Genomic DNA, 12758 nt, shown 5'->3' on the forward strand with positions numbered 1-12758 from the left:
ATAGTGTGGTGTGATATTTTTGTATTTTTATGTCTGATTTTGTAAGCAAGTAGTTTTTAAGTGAGGTGAAACTTGGGGTACGCAAGACAAATCAGACTCTGGAAAGGGGATCAGTAGTCTGGAAAGGTTGTGAACCACTGCCTTAGTGTATCTATTTGTTCCATGCAATTTTTTTTGCCCATTAAAAAAACAACACAAGAAGTGCTTATATTTTTTCATGTTATTTTATTGAAAAGATACATTTAAAAAAATACACAGACATTTTACTATTTACGGATTGCAGATAAAGATGTTCTAAAAGAGTTAACTCTATTTTATTCCTTTATTATATTTGTTGCCCTCAATATCGCACAAAGACTTCAGTCTGAGTACTGCATATTGATATTACCTTTATAAAAGGGGGTAGGGATGAGGGAGGGCAGAACTATAGTCAGTAAACAGAAAAGACAGTCAGTCAATTATAAATACTGTATGTTCTGTACATTATTGCATTAGGGAGCCACAACATTATGCAGCATTGTTACAAAGGAAACAAGTTTAGAAATGAAGAAAAAGAATATTTACGTATAAATACATGGCCCATTGTCTTCTTGAACAATGCAAGTGAGCTGTGGTAATGTGCAATTGAAAAGCTTGCTTTTTTTTATGTTTAACATTGCTTAGCAACACCAGTGAGGAAACTACAAAATAAGTTAAAATGAAAATAGTAAACAAGTAGTAATCTTAACTATATGTTTTATGGCTTTCTATTTTTAATCTTTCTAACTAAAACATGAAGCAAGAGAAATACATGAATTAAAAAAAGGCTTCAAAGCTGCATTGCTTCCAAACATTTGCACAGCAACTAAAAATGTCTAACTCAGACAGGCAATACATTTCTAGTACTACACAAGATACAGCAGTACTGCAGTCTAAAACAGTACACAATTCCTGTCAACAAGAGCACACTGAAAAGAAAAGGATGCAATAGGTTATTAAGATGTTATCCACAATTAAGCACTTGGTTAATCTACCTTTTTCACACTAGAATATACCCAGTCGGATTCCAGGACCTATTTACATATGTGTGAGTGAGGAAGACCCTAGTTTTCAAGTGAGTCAGGAAATATTCTGTGTTCCTTGTTTCCAAGGTGCATCATGTACATATTAAAAAAACCCCAACCAACAAACAGATGCATGAATCTTGATGCTAGCTTTTCATGAGCCATTAAGCTTTTGGTAAACCATTCTTAGACAAATTATTTGAATTTAAAAAGAGAGAGAGACATGTTGTCTAGGCTTCTAGAATACAGTACCTGTCCATGAAAAATTCTGTGACTTGGACTGTTGGGGGGGTGTCACACTGCATGGCATTAGAAAAGAGAGAGACATTTTAAAATCAAATCCTTGCTTGCTTTGCTTCCTTTTTCCCCCTTCTACTGGCCATAGTTATCTTATCATCACTACGAAATTAGTATGGTGCAAAAAGGATCGATGCAGGAGTCGCACGTATGGGACCGTGGCCCGGCCTTAGGAGAGCTGGTGGGATTGCAGGTGCCTGGAACAAAGAGGCAGAAGGACGGGGAGGGAGGGACAGAGCAGATGACACAGCTGCAGCTGCAGCAAGAGAAGATGAAAGGAAAGCAGGTGCTAAGGGCTTAATCATATCTTTTTGGAATGCAAGTTTTGCCTGAAAAAAAGAAAAAAAAGAAATGTAAATACTGTTCCTGCCACCATTTTTACAATGAGTAGAAACATTAACCCTGGCAAAGTGTTCATTAAGCTTTTTATCGTTCTGGATAGCATGAATAATAGCTGTTTTCAATTGCTTCTTAGTACTTCACACCTGATTTATAATTACTGTATTTCGTTTGCTCCAATTTTAACCATTTCTAATAGCAGGTGTTTGAGATGTTTGCTTGTAGCCAAAAGGGCAAATTAACACAGGATGCTTTACAGGAGAGATATTAGACCACATGTTCAACTGCAAAATTTGCACTGGCATTTTCACACCTGCACCTGAACTGTGGGTGAAAATTTCAGTGCTCGTAACGTTAACTGCCTGACTACAGGTGCAAATCAGGAAAGCACAAGAACAAGTACTCCAATATCCACCTGCAATTAATTTTGCTGGTGTAAAAAATGCAGGTGCATATCGTACCTACTAAATGGGAAACCTTACATCAGCAATTTTGAAAATTGTATCCACACTGTCTTCTGACACACAGGACAATTTAAACAAACAAACTGCGCATTTAAGTACACACAAATCCACAGGGAGTAGGTGTGGGTGCTCCAGTGAGGGAGGGTTAAAGGTAATTACAAGAGTGAATATCTGTAAATTATAATAATTATCATCATGAAACTCAAGGTTGGGAAAAAAGGATCATGATCATGACTTCGACAGGACTCTACAAAATAGAAAGGTGCATTTTCCTCATTTCTTTTCAACTATAAAAATGAGGTGTAGAAAAAGGCAGAAGTCAGAGATGGGAAACACCCATCAGTTCATCTAATTTTCTCTGCTAATGCAGACTTGTTCCTTTCAGCATATTTTCTAGTCTCCAAGGCTAATTTTTGAAAAAAGCTCAATTTGAGATCCCCAACAAATCTGGCATGGGTATTGTAAAACTACCCATGAAATCTGTACCATATAACTCCACTTGTGGGTTGGTGTGTTTCAAGGTTAAGTATTTGTGGGTGGGAGGAGAGATACTTACATCCTGGCTCTATTACTGTCGGTCTTAAACCCAAGAGATAAAAATATAATGCTTTATAGAAGTGAGCAAGATTAGTGTGACCCAAAGCTAGTGAACAGGGACTGTTAGAGAAAGCCTGAAGCATTTTCATTAGACTATAGGATTACAAAGAAACATTAATATTTCAACTTCTGCAGGGGTCTCATATGCTTTTTGGACAGTGTCTCACTTTTGGACAGGAGTATTTGCATCTCTTTAGTTCCAACACAGAAAAGTACTTTTGGTGAGTGTGTTCTGCACACTGCTCTCTAATGAACCCAGGACAGCGACCATCGCAGGATGACTTAACTAGTGAAGAGAGTGCACGCAACTTTTCCTGAGCCAGAGTCCAGCTGAGCTGTGAGCAGCCTGCCCTGAGGCTAGAGAAACCAGCAAGGGGGTGTTATGGGGGATCCTGGTGAGGAGGAACCCCGGAGTAAAGAAAGGGGATATTCAGGGCTGAGGGGCTCTGGGGACCAAGGCAGGAAATAGTGATTTAGTAGCCCAGGCATAAATATGGGATAAATACCTTGATAATTAGCAATTAATGCTCCTAAACGCCTCACAACTCTCCCACACCAGCCTTATACAGTGCACACTTTACTTTGCTGTTTGTGTGAGATAAGTCAGTATGTTTTTAGCTTTACACCTTAAGCCCTTCTCCCGGGCTACATCCCTCATAACATCATGTTTTCTTAAATGCTCAGCTAGGCAGCGTGTGCCCTTTAAAGAGAGGGAGTGTACTAAAAACAGAAGAGTTCACACCTTTCCACTAGACACACAATCCATTCCACAGCCCATTGTTCATTCCCTCCCTTCTAGCAGTAAATAACTCCGGAGTGCTATTTCGCCTTTGAGTAGGCAGACAGAATACAGAACCATCTTCAAATCTGATGCTAATACAGATTCAGCCTGCAGGGGGAGATACTCACAAGCTTTCCACTCCTGTCACACTCCTATTCTCTTTGCAGTGGGAATCCCAAGGTCACAAACTCACATATACAGCAGTGATGCTGCATAGTAACAGTACTTACTGCTAAAATACTTGGGCTGCGCTGAAGTTTGTTGTAAGGGCTATATTTAGGTTTCATAGGCTTCCCTGCCACTCTGTCCTTGTGCCTTCTGCTGGAAATGTGCTGAAATAAAAAAAAGTACACATTAAGAAGAAGTTTAGAGATCTCATGGTTTTCTTCTTTTTGGAACTGATTTTTTGGCTGCATGTACCAAGTCCCTTGTCAAAGACACTGTGAGACAATTAAGGCTTAAGGGATGCAGCAATGATCTAAGTAGTTGTGTCTTGCTAAATAATGCCCAACAGTTTGGAGTAAATCACATAAAGAACTAGAAATTAATCAAATACACAGGATCCTGCGATCCAAGCTGCAAGTGCACAAAGCCACTAGCACTCAGGCAAAAGCTTCTGAGGTATCTGAGGTACCTGTTTAAGCTGAATTTCTGAATTGACATGGACATCACAGATTTCACAATGAAATGTCTTGTTCTGCAGTCCTGAGCCCTTACTGCCATTCTGAATCTTCAGCCTGGATCCAAGTCTAGGGTAAGATTTAATGGGACCTGCACCATTCCGCGCTTCCACCATTGTCTTGTGTTTGGAACCTAATGGACAATTAGATGCATAAGGATTAAAAAAGATGGAATGTTTTTTTCTTAAGCCACAAATCATGATAAACTTATTTTAGAGCATTGCTGCAGTTTCCATCCCTTTTTAGATTTTCCATAACATGAAATGTTTGTTTAGGAAATAGAATGGTCAAATACTCCACACACATGTTTAGATTATGCATCATCTTGACTTTGATCACTGTGCTACACACTTCACTATTGCATGGTACAGAGGAGAGCAAAAGAAGTATAACCATAAAAGAAGTTTGAGAGTTTGTGCAGAAAGGAAAGAGGGACACATTGGAACATTTCCCTCTCTATCTCATGATCCAGGTTATTGTAATTTTCTATTCTGCAAATGGGTCATGTGGGAATAAGGGGGTATGGCCATGGAGGATACTAAAATCTGCATATAAACAGGAATTGGGAAATCCTATTTAAAACAGCACTAACTATCTCTTCGTATTCAGTGGCTCCTCAGTGGAGGAGTTAGAGACCTGTGGCCCCGTAAACCAAAAGAAAATATGGATGGAAGCTAATTGAGGAGTGTAAGGAGTATGGAGGAAGAGATCCTGGGTGAAATTTTGGTTCCTCTAACTCAGTGAAACTTTTGCCATTGACTTCAATGGGGCCAGGATTTGACCCCCTGGCTTTAAGTGTAGGAATCCATGAAGAATGAGGATCCACAAGAAATCCTGATCTTAATGATGTATGTCTCCAGAATCAATGTGATTGTTGGGGTCCTGACCCTCCTGAGACCTGCAGTCCAGGAGGGAGGATGCCAAGCAAAGGCTGCACCACAAAAGTCTTTTGGAGTTTACCATTCATCCAATTTTATGTGGGAAGAGGGAGGATAGATGTTCCTTCCTTCCTTCCTCTCTCAAAGAGCTACAAAAGAAGGGATTCCTGGACTTAATATTTCTCTTGAGGTAAGGAAAGATAGATTTAGAGGCAACATATACTTTATAAGCATCTAGTCTCCACTGTTCAAAGCCTCTGACATCAAATCTAGAAAAGTGAATCCTCAAGTATTACATAAAAACTATATTTTACCAACAGCAGCATTTAACTAGGCATGATAAGAATAAATATATTATATATTGGAACTTGAAGAAGTACAGAATTTACAATGAAGTTGAAAACTTCATGTTAGTTGGAAGCACCTCTGGAGTCAGGACAAAGTACAGTTGGGTATCATGGGCTGTAGGAAGTTTGGTGAAATCATCGGTCTAGACCTTAGGGGACTGTGTAAAGGATATCTTCAAAAATAGGTATTTAAAAGCTCTTGTGTCTGAGAATATAAAGGATTTTAACTCTATAGTGGTTTATTTTTTTAAAAATGACATACAGTCACATACTTTCATGTTGTAGGAACTCACCTGTGTTGTGTGCTTCTAGCTGTGATAGGGAGTTCACAGCCACTTTGCATAGTGAACAGTAAAGTAGTTTTTTGGCTTTTTCCTCTTCAGATTCAGAAACTGTGCTAGTTGCTCCATTTGTGCTGTTAGAGGATGATGTTGATGTTATAGGTGCTAATGTTATAGCTCCAGGTTTGGGAAGGAACAGGCCCACTTCAGTATTTGACGGCTGACTAGAACCACCGGTTTTCACTTTCCCTTTATCTTCTAAAAGAAACAAATACATGTGTATTGTAAGGTATTATACACATCAAATCACAGAGGGAATATACACAGGGCAGTGATATCCTAGAGGGGGAAATCTCAAGAACCCTTGTTAAATTTCTGCCATCAAACTTAATTGATTTTTGGGGTGATTTCCTGGGCTCTCAGGAAACTGCTAAATCATCATTACCAGAGACTTAACCCTGAGATCATAAAAATATTTCTGAAGAGCAATTTGTTTGTTTGGAATGTCCCAAATTGCATCAAATAGGAGGGATTTTCAAAATAATTTCACTGGGGAGGATACCCCTGAGGTTCCACCATAATCTTGAGAACCACTTCCCTCATTTCCGTTATACAAGTTGAATATAGTGCTTTTTTACTCACTATAGGGGGTCAATGCATAGCTGCCAATATTTAGATAAGATTATTCATGGCATAATTTCCGGTATAAACTGGGGGACCTAAAGGTTTTAATGCAATGCTCTTATGTATCATTTTACACCCATGAGTCAATCATCCAGACCTCCTCTGAGACTGGTCGGTAGGTGGTGGTGTTTCATTTTACGGTTGGGGATCCCAAAGTAGAGAGATCAAATGACTTGACTGAAGCTGCAGAGGGCATTTGTGAGAGCCAATCAGAACGTAGGAGTCTGCTGCTCTCCATCATCTGGTTAGTTTATTAGACCTTACTGCCTCTTGTGCTATTGAGACCAGAGATGACTGCTGAGCAGAGGAGAAAACACACCTATAAGCAGCCATCCAGCCCCTTGGTGGGGACAGAGGTGACCCTAATATCATCAGCAGTAGCCTAGGCAGTGTAGGTGTCAGAGCTACATGAATAAACTGCTATCATCGGGGGGGGGGGGGGAGGAGGAGGAAAACCACACTGAGAAACTTTCAACTCTATTGATCAGTTGACATTAGTCTGACTGCCAGTTTGCATTTACAAGAATAGTTTTCCATAGAAAACGGTTAGATACTTAATTTTTTAAAATACAAGATGAGATTAGCCTTGACATTTCTAGGTTCCAAATATTAGTGGAGACTCAAAGGCCAGGCCTGCATTTAGGATTAGTCATATTATGGCTTACTAAACACAAGCACATAGAGAGGACATGATACAAGACACAAAGACAAAAGCCCAGAGGAAGACTTGCATGAAAAGACGCAGATTATAGGATATATAAAAGCACAGTTTTGTATATTACTTTCCCAGAAAAATTTAAAATTAAAACTGTTCAACTTAAGCTCATAATACATTTCTTAAACATATACATATTTTTTATCTTTATACTTAGTGCTGGTTTGGTACCTTCCCATCACAGCCAAGCAGGAATCAGCTAAACTACAGAGAAACTCTTAAAAGTAGCTTTAAAAATGTAATTTATATCACAAGACCCGCAGCTGTCCTCAGTGACACTGGGCACGGTGTTTCAGAACCTATTTCAGCAAATCACTTTAGCGCAAACTTAAGTCCATCCCTCATCACTGAAGCAGTTAAGCACATGCTTAAATTCTTTCATGTGTATAAGTCCCATTGAAAGCAATGAGATTTTTGTCTAAAGTTAATCCTATGTTTAAAATGCTTTGCTGTACACGGATGGACTACTAAATCACATCCTCAGGCCTTACATAAGGCCTGCACTGAAGTCCATAGCTTTTTTGGCTATTTGGCTATTTTTGCAGGATATGGCCCAATACTCCCAAGCCAGTAAAATACAACAGGCTGATAGATATTAGCTTAACTTAAATGAAAAAAGGAGCATATGCCTCAAACGTAGATAAATGCAGTGTATTTAGTGGATATTTTCTTCCCAGGTAAGCAGTGCTGGTTGCCATCGCCTGACTTTCAGTTTCTAACAGATGTGCATCTGGAGCCAGATTTTCAAGTGCTCAGCACCCACAATTGGAGCCAAATTTTTCGAGTCCAGTTCTCAATTAGACACCTATGTAAGGAGAAGAGTTTCAAAAGCGCTCAACTCCCATTGGCCAGATTTTCAAGAAAAATCAGCACCCAATGTGCTGAGCTAATTTGAAAATCTGGCCATTTATTTAGATCCCTAAATGGACGCTGAGCTCTTTTGAAAGCCCAATTGTGGGTGCAGAGTTATTTTCAAAATTTGGCCCTTGCAATTTATGTATACAACAACCAGGGTTTTGTTCTACCATCATTCTGTGTGTGGATGCTAAAGGGGTGCTGAGCACAGGATTGAACCCTTCATTGACAAAGTGTATGTATGAGCATAACTCACAAACCTAAAAGTGTATATAAAATATGAACAGGCACTTGATACTAGAGAGCATAGACAATAGTTGGCGTATTTCCCAGAAATGTAGGGCAGTAAATCTTTGAATTTAAGATCACTGAGATAAAGGGAAAAGAAGTGTTGTTAAATATTTGGTTATATACTTCAAAATAGCCATAAAAACTATTTTAGAATTACACAACACAAGCAAACCATATTTAACATTCAAATTGACCAAAAGTCAGAGGGCCAGGTTTATGAGAGGGGTACTCTAAACATTTTTGAATTGATAAAATATTACCAAAGGAAGTGGTTTTAAATCATTCACCATCTACTTCAAAATTTTAATACAGCTGTAGTAATCATTCACATCTGCAGAAAGCCAATACATGGAAATAACATCACAAATGAATATTTATAAAGTATACTCCTCCCCGCCCCCTGAAATAGACAAATAATAATAGGGAAAGTTGTTAGAGGTGCTAACAATCTGAAATGAAACATCTATTGGCTATTCATGGACTCAGGCTACATAAGAATAGTCTATCACTTGTGTTGTCTGTATGAAGAGTCCAGATGCTATGAGGTGTAGTGCGCGTTCTGAAAGGTGCTGTGCTTTCGACTCCCATTAAAGAGAAGTCTTCAGTATGCTGTAGGCTCAGGTCTTTAAAAACATGTGATAAGTGATAAAAACAGCATGAAATGTTTAAAAACAATAATATTTATAGAACTACATGGTATAATCTTCACCCAAAACAGTGGCTATATTTCTATTGTGTTTTATCCATAGAAAATAGCTGATGCCTTGTGTTTATGCACCCTCGATGCATGTAGTATTTTATTTTCTAAATGTGTTTGTGTAAATTTAGTGCTGGCAAAATGTGCCAATCCTGGAAACTCAAGTCTTCTGTTTCTCTAAAGAGAAGGTATAGGACAAGCATCAGTAATGCAAGCTTCTCCACACTGCCCTGAAGAGACTGACGGCCTTCTAGGCGTGAGTGGACAGTTCAGTCTCCGTGCCCATTCAATCCCTAGCTTCTCTGCTCAGACTGTCTATGACAGTGGCCACCTGTGAGGATATTTTTTTGTCATCCATCCCTGTGAACACGAGGCTGAAAACACAAAACCATTTCACACAGGCCACCAATCACCATCAGATTATGACAGTTTTCCATCGCTGGATTTAACAGATGACTGAAATGAAAGATTCCGTATCCCATTGCCAATCACCTCAGCCAACAAGTAGTAAATCCTGTGCCTCAAATGCTAACTGACATACTGCTTTAGCCAGGATTTAAAATATTCCCTAGATTTGTCATTTTCATTATTCTTAATAAGGAACAAAGCTATAACAAACTGACTGCGAACTTCCAGGAAACTAGCAAGAGGTTATTAGCATGTTGTCAGGCAAGGTTCTGTCAACTATTTAAATTTTGGAAAGGTTCCCAATTCAAATAATCACTCCACCCAGAGAGAGGGTGTGTTGTATATACACACACGCCCTACGCCCATCCCCATTTAGATTAATGTTTCCTTCCATCTTTCTAAATACTTAGAGAACATGTTTAAAATCCTGATTGAACAGTTAAAGTAATGTTTTAATTCCCATATCCAGTAGAATAAGATAGACGAGTGTTTGTCTACCCAATAGAGTAGGATCTGGCTTTTTTGGCTTCTAGAATCATTAAATTACATTTCTTCAAATGGGTTTTAGTTAACTATATATTGTTTTCAATCCCTCGGAGTCACATCACCATTAACTACCACTTTTAGAAATACCTTCTGAGTATTCATCTGTGCAAAGCAGATAAACACAAATCATATTCACATGCAGAATATATACAGAAGATTATTTTATTTGTACTTATAGCATATATTTAATATTAAATAAGAAACTGGTCACTTGCACACTGTTTAAGAGCCTAGATGATTTCATAATGTATAAAATGTCCATATATTTAGAAGTGTTTCATCCTAGATACTACAGGAATCATTGTATAAAATCTAGACATAAGGTGAGATGTGGCTGTAAAGTGACAGCCCCGTTGTAAGGCTGCCCTGCTGGCATTCCTGGAGGCATAATTCTTACATCTGGTCCAAGCCCACTGAAATCAATGAATTTGGACAGGGGATAAATCAATACAGCATTTAGTTCAACACCTCCAGGAGCACTCAAGTACCTCAGGCCAGAGTGACCTCTGCTACACCCCTAAGATTTAGAAGAATGCAGCATATGCTCCCTCCACCCCCACGACAGCCCAATTCCACCAGCTGGAGCTGAAGGCTGCGACTCTGCCCAGGCCCTTTCTTTTCCCAGAGCGTGTTGGAAAGGCTAGAGCTGCTGCTCATCCTAGTGGCTACAGACAGCACAAGACCCACTGAGAATATAAGAGCTGTAACTCGGCCTAGCCCCTGTGTGGTGCCGAAATAATTGGGTAGGTCCTTCTGTGCCCTTTTCTGTACTTACCCCTATGCGGGACTAGTTATAATCTACCCCATACTACTGGACAGTATATGACTGTGCTCTTTTCCTAAGTACAGAGGATATTTTTGTCTGTTATATTCTTGTCTGCAATTAAGGATTAAATCTCCTTTTTTCTTAAGCCCCAGGAGCAGCTCTTACTGAATCCTGCTTTTATTTTGAAATAAGACATGAGAAAAAACTAATTAAGTATCGCTTTGGGCTCAGTAGTTCAAATGCTGTTGTCTCTTACCTCCATTGTTTCAGTCTTGGCTTTGAAGTTGCTTTCATCTATGTATGAATGTTTGGCTTATATTTAGTGTCAGAATTGGATTCTAGAATCGGAGGCATATTTAGCTAATTAGAACTATTTCTGTTTGGATTTGCATATCATACACATAGTAAATAGAGATGAAAAAGATCTAGGCAGGTCAACTTATCCATTTCCCTGCCCATGCAGGTTTATTTGAAATGACTTACAATTTGCAGCTTCTGCTTCACTCCTGGGAAGGGCTATTGCACACTCCAATAGATTTGACTGGTCCAGGTGAGTTTTGTCATTGACTTCAGTAGTGCCACAGATATCACCCTAGGGCTTTTTTCCCCTGACGTTCAGCCTGCATTCACTGCACTCAGACTTACATGTCCTGGGTTCACCCTATACAACTGAGTTTGCACAATTTGGCCTCACTCACGCACTGAGGACGTGCACTCAGAGGAGCCGTCCATGCAAAACTCCTCTCCCTGTGGTGCAGGAGGGAGGAGTGCTCCTCCTCCCACCCTCCTATGCTTTGTAAAGAGCTGTTTTGATTAGGGCACCAGGGAGCCAGTTGTCTTCCCAAAGGTCACTGGGGCATCGGCCCAGATGCTATTAGAACCCAGGATCACACTTAGTCCTTGGAGCCCCCTTTTGTGAAATGTGGGTGTCCCGGAGCCTTCTTTGTATTCTGTGTTTTTTGTTAGAAAGTGGGACATTTTTGTAAAAAGTTGAAATGTCACATTTTCTAAAAAAACCCAGCTCATTAAAGGAAAAGAATACAGAGACACCAAGAATGCATGGTGAGGGGTACAAAATTAGCAAAGGGAAGAAAAGACAGCTGAGAAGAGCGGGAAAGTGAAATCTTAAGACCACCTCATTAGGAGACTCAGCTAAGCAGAGTAATTACCTTAGCTAGGTGAAGGCCTTCTTGGAGAGAATGAGAGAGAAGCCATGTTCAGATGTCTAAGGCCCTACTGATAAAAACAAAACACTGATGGATAACACTTCATTCTGGAAAGCCAGCTCCATAATTAGTTTTGTGTACTTAATAGTTGGATGCAGGACAATTCGGGGGATCTTAAATACCAAGTTACAAGCAGGAGGTGAGGGGACGAATCTCAGTTCATACTGAGAGATACATTTCTACCATGTCTTGGAAATTTTGTGATTAATCTCTCAACTGAGTAAATATACATCTTATCTCAAGTCATCACAAACAAAAATGTGACCACAATAGAGGTGACATGATCTCCTGCATTTAATATGACATATTAAAGTAGAATTGTTTTTAATTTTATGATGCTGTACATACTCACTTTACAATTAAATGTATGTCTTGCAAGTTACGGGCTAAAAGACTAAAGTAACAGCTATTGTATACTCAGCAATAGTTACAGTGTTGGATGTTAAAATTGATTTGATTGAAGGAATTTTGCTCAGTTATTTTTTACTCTAAAAAAAGAAAAAGCCATTAAAAGATCTTTATCATCATCCTAGACAGTCACATAGAGAAGGATAGAAGACTGATTTAGCACATCAGTGGAAAGGTGGCACTCCTTACAGTTCAGAATCTCTCTCTAGTAACTTTTGGATACATTGCTCCAAAACTTGATTTGTCATCCGAAGTCATGACCTGGCCCAAAGGTAGTCAACAAGAGTAGTTCAAAGAGGCAATTTGCACAACTTAAAATAAAAAAAAAAATCTATAAAACAAATCCATGAAAATGTTGATAAAAATAAAATAGAAATCCAGTATGAAATGTACCTTGCTGTTGAAATGCTTTAGCAAAGTTAGGAAAGTGAAAAAGCTCAACTTCATATTTCAGT

General features: G+C 39.1%; 1 protein-coding gene across 8 annotated transcripts in view; it reads right to left on the minus strand.

Moving 5' to 3' along the window:
• Nucleotides 1-228: 228 nt before the first annotated feature.
• Nucleotides 229-12758, minus strand: part of ZNF385B (zinc finger protein 385B) — a 305035-nt gene continuing 292505 nt past the window's right edge. For all 8 annotated transcript variants that reach the window (XM_073306049.2, XM_073306053.2, XM_073306046.2 and 5 more), the window contains 4 exons: nucleotides 5720-5965; nucleotides 4156-4334; nucleotides 3752-3853; nucleotides 229-1669 (listed from right to left, as the gene is read on the minus strand). In XM_073306049.2, coding sequence (XP_073162150.1) covers nucleotides 1451-1669; nucleotides 3752-3853; nucleotides 4156-4334; nucleotides 5720-5965 — 746 coding nt within the window. In that variant the 3' untranslated portion in view covers nucleotides 229-1450. The remainder of the gene's footprint in view (nucleotides 1670-3751; nucleotides 3854-4155; nucleotides 4335-5719; nucleotides 5966-12758) is intronic.

Source organism: Lepidochelys kempii, chromosome 11 (genome assembly GCF_965140285.1).
Source record: "Lepidochelys kempii isolate rLepKem1 chromosome 11, rLepKem1.hap1, whole genome shotgun sequence".
Lineage (NCBI taxonomy): Eukaryota > Metazoa > Chordata > Testudines > Cheloniidae > Lepidochelys > Lepidochelys kempii.